The 19200-nt window shown below is 43.5% G+C and overlaps 1 protein-coding gene across 1 annotated transcript in view; it reads right to left on the bottom strand.

The window, feature by feature from the left end:
* Positions 1-17739, bottom strand: part of LOC107112714 (S1 RNA-binding domain-containing protein 1-like) — a 39659-nt gene extending 21920 nt beyond the window's left edge. The window contains exons 1-5 of the mRNA XM_015413898.1: positions 17586-17739; positions 15700-15779; positions 10751-10925; positions 3736-4071; positions 2244-2410 (exon numbers count right to left, since the gene is read on the bottom strand). Of these exons, the coding sequence (XP_015269384.1) occupies positions 2244-2410; positions 3736-4071; positions 10751-10925; positions 15700-15779 (758 nt within the window). The 5' untranslated portion in view covers positions 17586-17739. The remainder of the gene's footprint in view (positions 1-2243; positions 2411-3735; positions 4072-10750; positions 10926-15699; positions 15780-17585) is intronic.
* Positions 17740-19200: the final 1461 nt, after the last annotated feature.

Raw genomic sequence — 19200 nt, 5'->3', positions numbered from 1 at the left:
TCACTCCCATCTTTAAAAAGGGTTCCAGAGGAGATCCGGGAAATTACAGGCCAGTCAGTCTGACGTCGATACCGGGTAAATTGGTGGAAACCATTATTAAGGAAAGAATTAGTAGGCACATAGATGAACAAAATCTATTGAGGCAGACTCAGCACGGTTTCTGTAATGGAAGATCTTGTCTCACTAACCTGTTAGTGTTCTTTGAGGGGGTGAACAAACATGTGGACAAGGGAGATCCAATAGAAAGATATTGTTTACCTTGACTTCCAGAAAGCTTTTGATAAAGTTCCTCATCAAAGGCTCCTAAGTAAGCTCAAAAATCATGGGATAAAAGTCCTTTTATGGATCAAAAACTGGCTAATTAATAGAAAACAAGTGAGTATAAATGGGCAGTTCTCTCAGTGGAGGGTGGTAAGCAGTGGGGTACCACAGGGATCAGTACTCGGTCCGATGCTTTTCAACTTGTTCATTAATGATTTGGAGTTGGTAGTAAGCAGTGAAGTGGCCACATTTGCAGATGATAACGAAGTTGTTCAGGGTGGTGAAAACCAGGGAGGATTGTGAGGCACTCCAAAGGGATCTGTCGAGGATGGGCGAGTGGTCGTCAATGGGGCAAATGGGGTTCAATGTGGCCAAGTGCAAGGCGATGCACATTGGAGCCAAAAATCCTAAATATAAATACATGTTGATGGGATCCGAACTGGCAGAGACTAACCAAGAGAGAGATCTTGGAGTCGTAGTAGATAACTCACTGAAAATCTCGAGACAGTGTGTGACTGCAATAAAAAAGGCCAATGCTATGCTGGGGATTATTAGGAAGGGTATTGAGAACAAATCGGCCAATATCATAATGCCCCTATATAAATCAATGGTGCGACCTCATTTGTAATACTGTGTACAGTTCTGGTCACCACACCTTAAAAAGGATATTATAGTTTTGGAAAAAGTGCAGAAAAGGGCAACTAGAATGATAAAAGGGTTGGAACACTTTCCCTATGAAGAAAGGTTAAAGCGCTTGGGGCTCTTTAGCTTGGAATAACGACGGCTGAGGGGTGACATGATCGAGGTTTATAAGATCATGCATGGGATAGAGCAGGTAGAGAAAGAGGTACTTTTCTCCCTTTCTCACAATTCAAGAACGTGTGGGCACTCTACGAAATTGCTGACCGGTCAGGTTAGAACAGATAAAAGGAAGTACTTCTTTACCCAAAGAATGATTAATACATGGAATTCACTGCCACAGGAGTTGGCAGCGGCTACAAGCATGGACGGCTTCAAGAGGGAATTAGATAAGCATATGAAGCAGAGGTCCTTTGGTGGCTATTAGCCACAAGGTATAGATAGGGACTCCAGGGCATGTGATGCTCTGTATTCTTGGTGCTGGGGGGGGGGGTCAACAGTGGGAGAGCTTCTAGTGTCCTGGCCCCACTGCTGGACCTGCTGATGGCACCTGGTATTTTTGGCCACTGTGTGACAGTGTTGGACTGGGCCATTGGCCTGATCCAACATTGGCTTCTCTTATGTTCTTATGAGCATATTTCTGCCCACTTCTGGCAAAGTTAGCTCGGGTTCCTGAAAATGTATTCCATAATACATTTGTTAGTCTTTTTTCAATATAAAACGCTGTATTGTTATGGCTGTAGCAGAACAACATTGCCACCTTTCTGTTGTTCAGCTATTAGTCCATATGACCTCTAAGCCAGGACTTTTGCAAAGCTAGACTCTACAGGTTCAGATGGTTCCAATTAATGACACTTAAAAGACCAGCTGTACGAGATAAAGGCTAAGGACATGGGGCACAAAGGCTTGGTCTAGAGTAGATGTTACTTTTACTCTACTGTTGCTTATTTATAGTTAAGTTGTAAATAATATTATTTATGTGTGGTGGATTACAACAGTTTAAAAGAACGCTATCAGGATGCCGTGGGGTTTTGTTCTCTTTTTTTTTTAAATGAGCATCTCATCTCACCTCAATTTATTTTGTGGCAAGATATTCACATATGGCATTCCCACCTGCAGTGGCACAGCCCACTCAAACATTTCACCACCACATGCTGCTGCATGTGTAGTTTAGGTCTCTGCCCCAGGTTAAATGGAAGCACATCCTTCCCCAGTGCTTGAGCAACAATTTATGCCCATGCACCACTTGGACACAGCTTTTCTATACATGAAATATGATAGTGATGATAAAGTTGTCAACTTTGCATCAAGTCTCCCATTCCTGCCTCCACCCCACCACATACTGTAGTTCTTCCAACGTTTGCTGCACCTCTCGCAACGCATCGGCTTCCAAATTGTTGATAAGCTCTTTTCGGTACCGGGCAATAAAAGGAATAGTATTGTCATCTTTGAAGAGTTGGATTATGTTTGCGCACACCCACTCTTCAATACCAGTCCTCTGTGACAAGACCTGCAACAACAACCAAAGTCCTTACAAACTAGCAATGATGTCGTCGAAGACAGAATGTTTAAAACGATACATGCATTGTCTAGAGCTGCCTACTTGAAGTTTAATTAAAGAGTGCAAATGGTCCAAAGTCACCTAGTGAGCTTTGTGGCTGAATGGAATTTAGACCCAGGCCTCCCCAGTTCTCTAATGACAGCACACCAAACTGGCTCAATCTGATCACGTGATGCTGACATCCAGATAGCTGCGCACCCTGTGCTGTGGACTGAGACCCAGGACACAAAGATGAAAGAGCCAGCTCAGCTAGGTAACACGGACAAGTCCCTTTAACCTCAGGTCTCTGCTTGTGATAATGCCCTGCCTTACCAACCTACCATCAGGTTATAACCAAGAAGCACTACAGGAATAATTATGATTTCATATACATGCAATTAACAATTTTGGTTACTTCTAATTCAGCTTAAATTCAAGCAATACAGATCCATATAGAAACAGTTTCTCCCACAAGATTCTGGCTGCTTATAAAATGGCAGAAGGCCTTCAGCTGAATCAGTAGAGATTACAAGCTGTTATTTGGAATAATCTTCCCATAAAACACAAAAGGAATTCAAAAGCCATGTAATTCTCTCTACTTTTCCTTCAAGATGGGAGCAGCCAGAACAACAATCACAAGACTCAGGGTGAATGCTCTCTCCGAAGGAACCTTTTATGAAGAAGTAGGCAGGAAATAGAGATGTGATGAACAAAGGAAGCTACAACAAGGCATAGGGTGAGATATCTCAGATAAATCAAGTAGGGCCTATACTTCTTTTTTTTAATTCGGTAATTCTGAAATATCAAAGCCAGTGACAAACATGCATATTTACTATTCCAAAGGAATCAGAATAAAATAGCTAAACAAACAACAAAAACTTAGATTTCTTTTATGAATAAAGTTTTAAAAACTACCTAAGCCAAGACTACAAGAAACATCACTCTTATGCAGTATCTTACTAAACATAGAATGTTATCATCTCGATACAGGAAGTTCATATGTCCAAACAGCTAAACCACTGAACTGGAATCTGCTTTCACGTTACAAGCGTTACAATGATCACTTTTTGATATTTTCTTGTGAAACGCAAGACTTAACTGTATCCCTCCCATGCTATAGACACAGAAGCGTACGCAATTGATTTCATAACAATATAGGATTATTTATTTTGTGGAATATGTCCAGCTCTGCTATATTTATATACCCACATTTATACTCTACTCAGCAATTTTTTCCTGAATTTAAGCATAAAGAATCTGCTACTACTATTACGAAAGGGAAACAGATCTTGTACCTGCACCATATTCCAATTCATTTTCTGGTCTTCATCCACTGCAGAGCCTGTTGTATGTTTTACACGAATTCCCTGAGGATGCTTGGATGATTTTAACTTTTTTAAAGGAGGTTCATCAAATGTAAAGTCAGACTCTTCCATCTTCACTTTCTCGCTAGATACAGCACTTGTGGAGGGTTCTTCATCATTATCCAGGCCACATACAGGATGCTCTGAACCAAGATTCTTCATCGGAAATACAGTAGGCTTTTTAGCTGGACTTCTCAGATTTGTCTCTTCCTTAAATTGTGCCCCTCCTTCATCCCCTCCAGGAACAGGAACAGGTAAAGATGTGTCCTGACCAAGTCACCAACAAAGCAGGCGTTGACAAAAGAAAAGATGATTAATTCTGGAACACTGTGGCATAGTTAAACTATGAAAGCTTTTAACTACATATACTTTATATAGCCAAAGTTCAGCTTTACATACACAGAAACTATTACTTATATGTGAAAATTACGATATTTATTTTGCAGCTCAGGGCCAATTAAAAAAAAATGAAACAAGATTTTAACCTGGAAATACTGGATGCAGTTTTTTGGGTTTGTTTGGAAGAAAAAGAAAGATGAGGTTTGATCCTATGGTAAACTGCTCTGAAGGAAGGGAGATTTCCAACAACAGGGCAAGATTTCCTCACAATATGAGGGAGGAGTCACAAGATCTGCAGGGTGAGAAAACCATCAACAAAATAGCTCCCCTCTATACATTTTTTCATAAATAATGACTTCATGAAATGGTTAGGCTGGTCACTGCAAGGCTAGGAAGCATGCAGAAATGAAATGAAAATGAAAAGATTTCTCCTTTCATTAGCAGAAATCTGCAGGATCTAACCCAATATGTGGCTAGGGCTATGTCATGTCACAGTTCTGTGGAAGCACAGAAAAAATGTTATATGTGAGAGCGGATGCTGAATACAGCTGCCAAAGAATCTCAGTATTTATTAAAAGGGAATTCCTATCATGCTACAAATATAATCTTGAAAATTATCACTGAAATGGCAGTGATTGCCAAATCTCAGAGGCAAGAAAGGCACTGAGTAAGATTTTCAGTTGTTGGAATTACTAGGAAAACCAGAATAAATTATATCAAAGCAAAAAGTAATTATGCACATTTTGCAGAACTCAGATTTACTTGGCACAAATCCACAGATTTTTGATTTCCCAGGTACAGAATTTTAAATGCTAAATTACAGACATGTAACTCACAGGCCAAATAAAGTCAGTTTAAGGTTTAATCAAAAAGTCATGAATAGACACACCAGAAACTGTTTTGATAGCATAATTGCTGGAATCAGGAACTTACCTGAGACAGCACATAAGGCACTGCAGACATGAACAACCCATGAACAACCAGGGAAGGCTACAAAGATCATATGAAATAACCATCTTTCCTTCTAGAGTACAAATTTCCTCCACTGGGCTTAAATGCCGTTACCCACTATACTGACAGTGGTGTTAACTAGACATGAGGCTACCACCCAGTTCATCGTATCAATAGACACAAAGAACACTTTAATTGGATGTTAGAGTCATGTGGAAGAAGTGTCAGGAAAACAATGAACATGATAACCCGGCCAAGGGCTAGAGAAACATATCATTCAAAGATGTGATTTAATGGCCAGCGATTATATACCTATTAAATGTGTGCTTATTAATGCTAGTATCTTGATGTCATGATTAAAGGCAATAAAATATGCTAATATTCAGGGGTCATTTCCTAGAAAAACAGCATAATTAGCATATGCCACGCCCCCTGACATCACCGGAAGTGTGTCAGAAGGCGACACCCATAGCTCAAGCTCCACTGGACTTTTTTGGATTGCTAGCTATTGGGGGGGGGGGACACACGCAGATCTGTCCTCACAGAGGAGGGAGAGCTTGTACCTGAATAAACCTTGGTCTTAAAGGTGCCACTGGACTGTTTTGGATTGCTAGCTATGGGGGGGGGACCCACAGATCTGTGCAGATAGATCTTTGGGCACGGAATAGCAGTCACTGGGGGTGTGGGAGGTATTTGTGAATTTCCTGCATTGTGCAGAGAGTTGGACTAGAAAACCCTAGAGGTCCCTTCTAACTCTATGATTCTATGATTCTATGAATTTTTTTTGAATGCCTCCTTAAACCCAGCAATCTCAGCCTATTGAAATAGGGTTAGCTTGTCTCTTGGGATAGCTCCCTCAAACCTCTCTCTAGCCTGTAAGCTGCTATTTTCCTAAGGTAACAGAAGATACTGGGAATAATCAATGTATGGAGTGAGATGCAGGACTGCACCTACTGTGTGACCTCCAGAAATTTATCAGGCTTTCTGCAGAGAACTGACATATGCATGTTGTACATTCATAGACTAGAGATCAGAAGGGGTCAGGGAGAAAAGACAGTAAGTAAGATCTTGCACATGTACAAGGGGAGGGCAGGATATAAATCCAAATAAATAAATAAAATCTGGACCCTCCCTGCAGCAGTGGCGAGCCTGCTCCAGCAGGCTGGGTTTGTACCGGGCTTGGGAGGGTGCTGGATGAGCTGGGGGGGGTATCGGGAAGCATAGGGCCTCCTCACCAGCCATCTGGTTCTCTTCGCCTCCCCAGGCTATGGGGTGGCGTCTGAGCAGCTGGTCAGGGACGGGAATATTCACCCCTCCCCAGGAGACGCGTGCAACTGGCGACTTTGGCGGAGCGCGCTGCTGGGAGCCCGTCAACATAGGCCTGCAATTGGGCTCCCCAGGTCCTCTTTTGTTGTGCAGCTGGGGCCTCCGGCATCAGCACAGCTCTCTCCCTTGCAGGCTCGAGGGGAGTCCCGCAGAGGCAGCGCGAGACCGGCAGCTGTAGCAAGGCCCGCCACCACGTGGGTCCAGGGACTGAGCACTCCAGGGATTCATTCCTAGGCACACAGGGGCAGCCAGCATCAGTGCGGCCCCTTTCCCCTCACGCCCATGCGCCTTTTGAATCACAAGGACAGCTGAGAATTGTCCCTGTCCATGCGGACCCTTCCCCCTTGTGCCTCTTGGGAATCGCAAAGATGGTTGGAGGGTAGATACCTGGGGCCCGCTGGTGGCTTGTTCAGGGGGCTCAGTGGCTGGGCGGGAAGCACGGACACCCCCCAAAAAAGGTCTTAATTCTCCTGGGAGCACGGGGGGCCGGCAAGCCAGGCAGGGAGTCTTGGGAAGGTGCAGCAGGGCAGGGGCGGCGCATCACCGCAGTGCCCTCCCTCTTTTTCTTTCCCCTCTGGCAGCCCTCCCCCTCCCTTGCTCTCCTCTCCTCCCCACTGGCAAAACCAATGCACGAGTCGGAACCGGGGGCAGAGAGTGCCCTCTGCAAGAGAGCCAACCCATACCCTGCCTCTGCCCGGGAGTCGGGTGCAGCTGCCCGTGCCCCCCCCCCATCAAGCCCCTGCTGATCTGGGCAGCCCTGCCTGAAAACTTGAAAAAAATCACCATGCCAAGTCCCTGTTAGGGAAGGAGCCACCACCCACTTCAACCTTGAGACGCTCAACTGAGGCGCGGTGATGAGTCCCTCCTGGGACTCTCCTCCGCACAGCAAAGTTGCTGACAGAAGCAACTCAGGGGCGGGGAGGGAAGCCGGCACCATGCAGAAGGCTCTCCCCGGCAGCCGCTCAGAGGAGTGAGGAGGTATGCCGCCAGCAACCACCAGCACCAGAGGAGCAGGGCCAGGTGGCGACGGCCAATACAGAGAAGGAGGCAAAGCCGGGGGAAGTGGGCCCGGCAGCAGCGGAGGCGTGCACCCAGGTCAGCAGCTGCTGGCAAAAGAGGTGGCGGCGGGCTCATGGACACGAAGGTGGCTGGCCTGGCCCCAACATAATGGGTTTGGAGCACTTGGCAGCACCCTATTTCCTCTGCCGCTCCCTGCGGGGAGAAAGACAGGCTCAGAGTGACTGAGCCAGAAGCGGCATCAACAGCGGGGGCTGCTACCCTATTAGGGGAAGCGCAAGCAACAACATACAGAATAAAGCTGGGAAAGTTGGCAGGCCTTCCCCGGCTGGGAGCAGGGGGCGGGGCTTGCTGCATGTGCCCGCCCCCTGGGCTCCTCACTGCCAGAGCGCTGTTCTGGTGCGCTCTGGCAGGAAATGAGGCCTGAATATGATACATGTATCAATTGAGTAGATATTATCTAAGAATATATGAGAAAAATAATCCTGAAAGTGGTTTTATTTTGTAAGAACAAAATTAGTTATTTAAGAAAATTAGTTATAGATTGTGAGTCCAATTAAGTAGGACAGCTGGGTGACTGTTAAAGATGATTGTAACAGGAAGTAGTCTCTAGAAAAAATGAGTTTTAGAATTAAAGATCAGCTTCCCTTGAGCTCACTGCATAAGTACCTGGGTGGCAATATAATGCATCAGCAAAAGCTCTCTTTTTCCATAAATTGTGTGTGTGTATATTACATACACACTTAACTAAGTACTGAAATTAGTTAATTTATTTTATGTATAACATTTATTAGCCCTCTTTCTCAAGGCGGCATACAATATAAATAAAACGTTATTAAAAACACAATAAACACAACTATTGTAAAACCCAGAAAAGTTATCAGTTTAAAAACGCCAAATAGAACTGCCAATACAAAAAGCTGAATCAATCAAAATGCAGTCCTAAATAAAACTGACTTCAACTGCCTCCTGAAGATTAACAATGTAGGGGCTGAGCACATGGAGGTTATTCCATATTTGTGCGGCTGCCACAGAAAAGGCTCTCTCGGTTGTACACACCAAACAAGTGTTTTTAATTAGTGGGACAATTGTAAGGATGCCAACACCCTGTCTCTCAGGAGGGGTCGTTTCAACCATTGACAATGAACCCCATAGGGGTACCCCAGAAGTCTATATACCAGGCAACTTGACGTAAGTGGATGCTAGGACTGGCAAGCCCTATAATCATGCCTATGCAGTGACCCTGGGAATCACATGAGCCCTTGTTCTAACAGCTGCGACTCCCCCTCCACCCAGCCAACATCTGTATATTATGGACAATGGACTTGTCTTGCCCCAGAGCGACTTCTTTTCTGTTCCAGTCACTAATCCTATTAGTCGTGCCTCAGACTCCTTCCCAACATTTCCTTCATAACAAAAAGTCCTGACTTCTACTCCTTTCCCACACCCAAACCTAGGTGGCTCATCAAGCAGTATTGTTTCAATTTTGATTAGTTGAATTAGCAATGCATTAGTCCTTCAATCACCAGAGAAATAATCAGGAACCCAGCCCAAATTGTACTTTGCATCCAGAAGAGAACCTCTGGTCGCTTTTGTCAACTCCTGGGAACTGTGAACAGCATTTCCAAACTACATTGTTTTATCCCCAATTCATCTCATCAATGCTTTGTTCTGAGGGACCTCACAGATTAGCAAGGCCTCTGGACGCATTTATGGGTATAACTAGCCCAGTGCAGCTCCATTGCTGTGTTTGTGTTGTCTCCGGCGCCTTACCAATACTCCCCCCCCCCAGGATACTGGGTCCTTCCTCTCCGCAAAGTGCTGGTCGTTTCACCATCCTTCTTCACGGATATCTTCAGGAAAGGTAGCTGTCACCTCACTGCCCATTGCTCTCCCACTCCTCTCTTTATTTTCCATAGATCTTGGGTGTGTATATGTTCCATGTAGGGATGTGCATTCGGTTCGTCCGAACCGAATGCACCCCCAAAAATGGCCCATTCGGACCCCTTTCGGGCTGCAATTCGGCCCCATTATATCCGATGGGCCACTGAAGTCAGTGGCGAAAACATAGGGTATCTTCTGGGGGCTGGAGGGGAGGGGGTTTGAGGGAGAGGCTCCAAACTCACAGGGTAGCTGCTGGAGCCTCTCCCCAAGATACCAACCACGTTTGAAGAACATTGGACCAGGGGGCCAATTCTACGGGCCCCCAAACAGGTTGCCCCTTTCCCCTCCATTGACTTCAATGGCCCATAGGATATAATGGGGCTGAAACTGACATTCGGCTGTCCAAAAGACTCCTGAATCGGCTCCTACTGCCAAAATTGACATGCAGGAGTCTTTATGCCGGCCGAAATCAATTCTGCCTGATTCGACCGAATCTAAATCGAGCCAAAAAATTTTTTGCACATCCCTAGTTCCATGTTCCTTGTGTGTTAAATTCCTTAATTTCCTTTCAATAAAACATTCTCTATTCTACCCTTGAAACTCCAGACCAACTGGGCAAGGGGGCGCATATAGATGTTAAATAATCTAAATAAAACACCTTTCCCTATGAAAACTTCCCATTTATACTCACTCTCTGTTTCCTATTAATTAACTAGTTTTTAATTCACAAGAGGACTTGTCCTCTTATTCCATGACTGCTAAGTTTACTTATGAGCCTTTAATGAGGAACTTTGGAAGATGGAGTTACACAGGCTATACACCCTGTCAGCACCTTTGAATACTGAGATAGCCATTGTGGTCTCTGAGTGGAAGGAGACATCCCTGTGTGGGAAGGATTTGGTTCTGTGTGTGAAAAGAGTGACATTTAGTTCTGTGTTATAGGAGTTACAATTAAAAGCTGAGAGTCTAGGAAAAAGTACAGTGAAAAGTGTTACAAAGTTGCTTGAAATCTCCCTGTCAGAAAAGGAGAGACACCAGGCATTTGTTCAAATCATTCCCAGTACTGTTTACATTGTTTACCTTCGTATTTATGCTTTCTTTAAATAAATCCTATTTCCTTCAAGTATACCAGCTCAGTAAAGATTCCTTCCTCAGACCACATAGACCTTCATGAAAGCCCAGACCCTCAGTATACCTACCCAGTGAGAAATATTATAGAAAAAGGTTTGGAAAGCCTTAAAATTTTCCTGGTGGCAGCCGGATTACAGAGTAAAACAAACCAGAAAGAACATTTTTAAAGTAAAACTAGACCTCCCCAGATAAGAGGTCGTCACAGCCATTGTGGTCAAAAGTTTTCATCCAGCAGAAATGCCAACCACTGTATCCAAGGCTTCAGAAAGCAGATCACTTTCTTCATTGTACTACTTACTGGCTCCTCTTTCACCGCTACTTTCTTGGTCCTTTTGCGAGGCACAGTAGTCTTCTTCTGGGTTACAGTTGCTTTTTTTGCTCTGGGCTCTTTCGTTTTTGGAACCCTGGCCCTACTTGGAGCTTTCTTTTTGGGCTTCCACTCCTCTTCATCCATCTCCTCTTCTTCCGATGATCTGAAAAAAGGAAGAGAGAACACCTTAAAGCAGATGGAGTTATACATGATACAGGTGTTAATTTTCAATGAAAAAAAGCTGAAGTACAGAGAATGTACCATAAATGTGCAAACCATGCAGAAAACAATGCAATCACTGCTCAGAACGGATGGCAGAATGATTACCATAGGTAACACAGTTTTTAAAATTGCAGCACCAGCAACCAGCAAGCCAAGTGCTGTGGCCTATCATGTGCTCACCTGTTTGGTGTAGTGGTTAAGTGCGCGGACTCTAATCTGGGAGAACCAGGTTTGATTCCCCACTCCTCCACTTGCACCTGGCTGGATTACCTTGGGCAAGCCATAACTCTGGCACAGCTGTTCTTGAAAAAGAGCAGTTTCTGTCAAGAGTTCTCTCAGCCCCACCTACCTCACAGGGTGTCTCTTGTGGGGACGGGAAGGGAAAGGAGTTTGTAAGCCGCTCTGAGACACCTTTGGGTAGTGAAGGGCGGGGTATAAATCCAACCACTTCTCTTCTTCTTCTTCTTCCTGCTGTTTTCACACATCCAGGAATCTGGTTGGTCATCTTACTTAAGGCTTATTGGACCACAAGTTATGCAGGCCTGCCCTAGTCAGCCATCAGAGTCCAAACCTAAAGAACATTCCAGAAGGACTACACAACTTTGTTTTGAGGTGGCATGACATGAGGGCCAATTTTATTAGTATTTATCAATATAATTGGGCATTCTGTGTATCTGTACACCAGCTGGGAAAGAACAGGATAGTGTTCTGAACAAATTTTACTACTTGTTTTGGACTTTAAACAAACCATTATAATATTCTAATTTTTAAAAAATCACTTTAAGAGAAAAGCTAACTTGCATATTCACTCATGCTAAAAAATGAATTTGTAATTTATTTAAAACTCTTGCATTGTACATTTGGCCCGCAAAGGGGGGGGGGCTCAAAGTGGGCTACAACATAATATTAAAACAGCAATCATTGCAAAGCAAAAATGTTGAAAGCAAACACTGACAGCTGATCTTCCATGCCATGGGAGTATTACCAGAATGGCTCCATCACATTTCATCCTTACTTAACATACCATTTATGTTCCATGAAGCAACTTTGAATGTATTTACACATTAATATTCCTACCAACACATTTTCCTCCCAAAAGGTATTGCTTCATGGGACATAAATTATAATTTCAACCTGCAAACCAAATTCTTACTAAACATTTATGTAGCACTAATCCCCCCTTGTTGTGCTCCCAACGTGCAGAGGAAAATAATTATAGCTAAAAGATCAAAGGGAGTGTGGCTGCATGGAACTTAAGCTGTAAGTGAACATGTTAAAGTACACACCAGTCCTGTGATCAAACTACAGTGAAACCATGTACACTTAATGCTTGATTTTTTTAAATGTGTGCTTTGAGGCATTCTCATGTTACAGTCAATGTATGTAGAAATGAAAATGTAATTACCTTAGGGACCGCCTCTCCCTGCATGTTCCCCCAAGGGCACTACGGTCGGGGAATCAAAATCTCCTGGACGTTCCAGGCCCCAGAAACATCAAATTTGCGGTTACCAGGGCTAGGGCGTTCTCGGTGGCGGCTCCTACCTGGTGGAATGAGCTCCCAGAAGAGATCCGGGCCCTGCGGGACTTGGTGCAGTTCCGTAGGGCCTGTAAAATGGAGCTCTTCCGCCAGGCTTTCGAGTAGGAGCCGCTGCCGCCGCCACCATCATTATGCCATCATCATTATGTCATCATCGTCACCATCTTTCTATCTATGCCCCCCTCATTAGTCCCGCAAATTGACCATCTTCAGAGCGGGAACTATTGGGGGTGCGAGACGTGCCTGGCAGAGGTCAACGCTGTATGGACGTATATTGTTGCTGCTATATTTATTGTTATTACTGTCCCTGATGCCAGCTTTCCCCCTTGCTCTGGCGCTGCCTGATAGCGAATGGACTCTTTGCAACTCATTTAGTGAAATTGTATTTATTGTATTTTATATTATTCTGTAATGTTTTAATGTTTTAACTTGGGTATTCGTGCCCCTTGTGAGCCGCCCTGAGCCTTCGGGGAGGGCGGGGTATAAATTTAAAGATAAATAAATAAAATTTAAAAATAATTTATCTGGGTACTGGTCCACAGTTTCATTTGTAAAGTGAACGTGTGTTGACTCTTTCTTATAAACAGATGTACATGTTTACATGAAGAACATACATGCATTCACTGTAACATGTGAACAGGGCTATCCACAATCTCTGTACATTTAACACTTGATATTTCTTTGTATGCATGTTGAGTAATTCTTATGCTTCAGAACCTAAAAAGGTTAGTCAAGAATAGAAGAGGGCCAACTCTAAAAATCTAATTATGAAACATACAAAAATATACATGTATTTATTCAACACAAATTAAAATAACAAACAAGGGCCCATTCATAAAGCCCCGAAAACAAGCCTCCAGTGCAATCACATGTCCAGTAGTACTTCTCTCTGGTCAACTATATATTCTCCTGAGATTGTACAGCCAAATATTCCCAATAGCTTTTAACCTAAGGAACATTTTATTGGGAACATTTGGCTGTACAATCTCAGGAGAATATATAGTTGACCAGAGAGAAGATTATTGGCTGCCCTCTCCCGTTCCTGGAGGAAATGTATAGTTCTCGATGCTTGAAAAAAGCAAAGAACATTTTGCAGGATTTGTCACACCCTGAACACTCCCTGTTTGAACTGCTGCCTTCGGGTAGAAGATATAGGACAATTAAAACAAGGACAAACAGATTAAAAAATAGTTTTTATTCGAGAGCTATTATTGCTTTAAATGCTGTATGAAATTGGAATTTGGGTGACATTGGTGGTTTAAGTTGCAATGTGAACCTTAAGGGAGTTATGGGATGGTTGTGAATGGTTGTGTGAGTGTATGAGTATGGTTGTAGATCACCGAACGATTGCACCTTTAATTTCGTTGTACTATGTACAATGACAATAAAGTGTATATTATTATTATTATTACTGGACATGTGATTGCACTGGAGGCTTCATTTGTATTTTTGTATTTCTTTTCTTTGCCCAGTGGTTAAACTTTGGAACAATTGTATTCTGGTCTTTATTCCATATTTTGTATATGTATGATTGTATATATTTTTACATATTAGACCTCTGAGAAAGGCCTGTAAAGGCCGAAACGCGTTAGGTCTATTTCATTAGCCCTTGTATGTTTTTATATTTGTATATGAGGTATGAATGATGGGCCCTTGTTTGTTATTTTAATTTGTGTTGAATAAATACATGTATATTTTTGTATGTTTCATAATTAGATTTTTAGAGTTGGCCCTCTTCTATTCTTGACTAACCTTTTTAGGTTCTGAATTCTAGGTTTTAGGTTCAGTTTTTTTTCCTTTTCTCTTTTTTGTCCTTACTGAGTAATTCTTATGCTACATTGACACCATGTACAGATGACAATGTGTTTTAAACTCCACTTTAATGCAATTATTTGAAAAGTGAACATGCATTGGCTCCTCCTTGCAAACAGATGTACACAAGTACATGCAGGTTTACAGTAACTCACATACATGGCTAGTGTCTGTACTGTACTGTCTGTACTGTTCGCAGGGTACAGTTTACACTTCCATGGTTTGTGAAACAGAAGCAAATTTTTAAGTGCTTTATCTCTTCTCCTAAACAGAAATCTTGTTTTTATTCAAAACATTGTTTTTAAAAAAGGGGGAAATTACTGAATCACATGAGCCTTCCATGATGTGGGGAAGACAACAATAATACTCCTATACAACATAAACCAGTTAAAATTGAACTCCTTCAGAAATAACTCCTTGTACCCCCCATTTGGCACTTACCAGATTAATTATGAATTTTCTTTTTTTTAATGGGTTGCATTACTATATTACTTCCCTTTATTTCATCTACCTCTCCCCCCCTCATCAACCCCAAGATCCCCCTCCTAATATAAGTGGTTATGCTAATGCAGCTGACACTGTCTCCTGTGCTTTCCCACTGGGCAGTTTAGGATACACATTCCACGGACAAGACTTAATTCAACAACTTCCATGGCTGTACAATTAGGATACGGTCATGCATGAGCCTCTGGAACTCGAATGCTCTGTGAACTACATTGGTTGCCAGCTGAGTACCAGATTCACTTCAAGGTGCTGGTTTTGACCTTCACAGCCTTATTCAGCCTGGTACCAACATATCTAAGGGACCGCCTCTTCCCATATACTCCTCGAAGAGCGTTACGCTCGAAAGATCAACACCTCCTGGTGGTCCCTGGCCCGAAGGACACCCGCCTTGCCTCAACCAGGGCCAGGGCTTTCTCTGTCCTGGCCCCAGCCTGGTGGAACATGCTCCCTACTGAGACCAGGGCCCTACGAGATCTTCTTCAATTCTGCAGGGTCTGCAAGACAGAGCTGTTCTGCCAGGCCTTTGGTTGAGGCACCGGGCGCCCATTTATGGCCTCCCTGAGGTTGCTGTCACCCATCTGTCACCTGACCACCAACAACTGGCCTTTAACTCATTGTACCATCGGGCCAGAACTTTATAGCCAACTAATGCTACTCCAAGCTGGACCCATTGTTTTAATTGTTATAATGTTTTATTGTGTTTTAATGTTTAATGTTTTAAACTGAAATTGTATTTATTTTAATGATGTTACCTGCCCCGAGCCCACCCGCGGGATGGGCAGGATATAAATGCAAATAATAAATAAATAAATAAATATTTCTAATTTGGATTAAAAGATCACAAACATCAATTTCAGCTCACGATTTAAGGAAGGAAGGTAGTTCATCTTCGGATGTGGCTGGCTTTGCTGCTGTTCTAGCTCTCCTAGGCAGAGCAGACATCTGAGAAAATGGGGACAAAAAAAGATGAATACATGATTTTTCTCACCTGTAAAGGCCAGTGCAGATACACCACTGCCACCTTCTTCTGCACAGTGACCCTGGAATTCCTTGGTGGTCGCCTATCCAAATACTAATGAGGGCCCATCCTCCTTAACTTCTGAGATCTGATGAGATTAGACTAGCCAGGGCCATCCGGGTCACGCTGCAAGCTAAAGTACAGCCTGGCAACCAGCCCACACCTGAGCCCATATACTGATCTGAGTTTTTATTGAGATACAACACCCTTGAAACAGTCTATCAGAGAAGTGAAACAACCTAGTTGGAAACAAATTGTGTTAAGATTGAACTGAGGTAACCGACATCCTTATAGCATGTTACCTGGGGATTTTACATACTGCTACAATTAACTTGATATATTCCAATCAGTTCAGCATTACATCCAAATTACCAGCCAGTGAAATATAAACATATCATAAACATGCTAAACATATCAGGAGAGCCTGAATTAAAGGAGCAATAAAGAGCGGCACATTTCTAGAACTCAAAGTAAGTATTTTCCATCAAATTGTTTATTTTTATTTATTTGATTTCTAGCCTCCATCCCCTGTAGTGCAAGGCTCAGAGCAGGCTATAACAACATGGTACAATACAATAATTAAACATGACATTAATAATTGTTAAAATCCAAGTATAATATCATTTATGTCACCATTTAATACCACTATTGCTGAGTTAACTCCACATATGTGCACAGTAGATGGTAACTGATACTGGGAGGTGGACAGATGAGTAGTTAATTCAAGACCCTCAAGCTATATTCAGACCTAGAGTTTACATGTAAACCATGATGCTGAATAAACATCCTGGCCATTAGATATGCAAAATATATAAATTGGTGTGCTCTCCTTTAAAATACAAACAAAATGGCCCTAAGTTTAAAGCATTACGAACAGCATGCACTGTAAAGTGGAACATAGTGAATATATTCATGTGGGCCCTATATTCTTGGCAAACAGCACATGTATTTTGTACTGAGAAATCCATATCCAACCCTGTGAAAAATTACACACAGTAACGTGGCAGTGTATCCTTGAAAAATAACTATTCATGCTGGATAATAAGTGCACATATTTTGTAATCAGATATTTTCTTCAGAAATATCTCTTACAATATTGTTATAAATATGTAATTCTGTCCTTAGTTTATATGCATTTATAGACCTGTCATGTGTAGAATCCTGTCCTCCACATTTCAGTCTTCTAGCTCCATTACATTCAAAAGAAATAATACTGCTTTCTCTGTATTCAGGAAGGCTGACATGTTTGCCAGCTGAGGATAGCACTACAGGCACCTGTTTTGTTTGGCATCCCCCCACTAACTGTTACTGGCCCTTCTCCCTGGTTGCATTGTATGCTTTATTGAATTAAATATTTTATCTACTTATATTTTAAATGCTGGCTTAACGTCTAAGGCCTTGAGGAGGCTCCTTAGGTGAAGAGGCAACAATGTTTTAAATAAATAAATAAATAAACGCGGGCTGATGAAAAGCTTATGCCGCAATTAACCATACCTAACCTCTGAAGATCAAGCACTAGCACCGATCATACCCCCACACAGCGTGGTGGGTGGAACCGCAGGCTTGTATCCTTTTTTACTTTAAGATCCTACGAAAACGACGGGAGTTTCAACCGAATGGTTGAGCGCAGCCACCCTTCTTCTTCAGCAGCAGCAGCAGCCCCGGAAGTTTCCCCGGGTCGGAGCTTCATTCCGCCCCACCATCACCACCCCTCCAGTCCCATCACGCACCTTTCCTGGTTGCTCTGTGTCAGGGAAAGGAAGGGAGTAGTTGAGACGTTTCTTTTTGCGCCCCTTCAGCCGCTGATTTGGGCTTCGGATTTGAAAGCGGCGCCACTACGGCCAGAGCGGCAAAGGCACCAAAACCCCGGCAGGCTACAAAACGCCCAACCCAGGGAGGAGGAGGAGGAGGAGGAAGTGATTGCTCTGCAAGGCGAGAAAGCCCCGGAACAGCTCGTCGACAGTCAGCGAGGGAGGTGACTGCTGGCAGGGGGCTGAGCTCCCGTACCCTGGCTCTGTGCGCCAGGACTGCACATGTTTCCTGAGGCACTATGGCACGTTTGCACCCACCCACCCACCCCCCAATGAGTTTATCGGAGTTTTCCAAAAGACTTGGACGAAGCTTTGCTGGCTCTCGCAGTGGGAAATCGAAAAACCCAACTGAACCAAACGGGTCGGGTGTTAATATTCTCTGATTACCCCTGAGGTGCAGGATGGGAGACACTTCCAGGTGTGAATGTGCCAAATGTGGAAACAGGACTGGGGATGAAAGAAAACAAGACACACGAAAGCTTATACCTTGAATAAAACTGTTGATTTTAAAGGCGCCACTGGAATCAAACTTCGTTCTGCTGCTTCAGACCAACACGGCTACCCACCTAAATCCCCCTAAAAACAAGCCTAGTTCGCCCCTGGCATAACGCTAAGAGCTAGACCTTGCAGCTGCCAGACAATCTTAGGATCTTCTGGCTATTCTACACACAATGCCAAGTGGTAAATTATTAATTATACATTACTTTAGGGTGGAAGAGGGTTGTTTACAAGTCAGCCTCTTGATTCACTTCCAAATATTTTCCTGGGCTGGTATTCTGACTGGTATACCTTTTGGGGCAGGGGCGGATCTATTATTAAATTAATGAATCTTAAACTTCAGGGCCCCTAATCCTGGAGGGGTTCTGAAGCAACTTTTTTTTTTTTTAATGAGTGGATTTTTCAACAAAATTGTTGGAGGGTTTTTAAAGTGTTTGTTATTAAAACAAGGCTATTTTACTGACAGAATCATGGGTTGAAGGTCTATTGATCTTAGAATATGCTCTAATACTCACTCTCTGCCATTTGGGCCTCGAGGTCCTTACAAGGGCAGCAAGTAAGCTTACCATTCCCCCAGGGGGGCCGGGGGTTGCCCAGATCCGGCTGGCAGGGGGAACCCTGACCCCAAAGTGCTGTGACGTCATTTCACCGGGCACGTTGCTGGGGGGATGCTCTAGAACTCAGCCTGAAAACTATGGTACCATAGAATTTCTGGCCAAATGATAGAGCATCCCCTGCCAATATGCCTAGTGCAATGATGTCACTTCTGGGTGATGTCATCGCGGCGCATGCACTACGCGCTTGCGCCAGAAGATCCCGTACAGGAGGACGCTTGGTCCCCCCACCAGCAGAAGGTAGGAACCTGGCAACTCTAGCAGCAAGGCCCTTTGGACCTTGTTGGACGTTGCCCTGTTCTTGCTGGTTGAGAAGGGGCCCCCATAACAGTTCAAGCTTCAGGGTCCCAAAAATGTAGGTCCGCCATGGTTTTGGGGTCATTTCTGGAACAGGCAGTGTGTTATAATATCTGGAATGGTTT

Source organism: Gekko japonicus, unplaced genomic scaffold (assembly GCF_001447785.1).
Source record: "Gekko japonicus isolate JY-2015 unplaced genomic scaffold, Gekko_japonicus_V1.1 scaffold1567, whole genome shotgun sequence".
Taxonomy (NCBI): Eukaryota; Metazoa; Chordata; class Lepidosauria; order Squamata; family Gekkonidae; genus Gekko; species Gekko japonicus.
The sequence above is the reverse complement of the archived record's forward strand: the minus strand, read 5'-3'. Positions and strand labels throughout refer to the sequence as shown.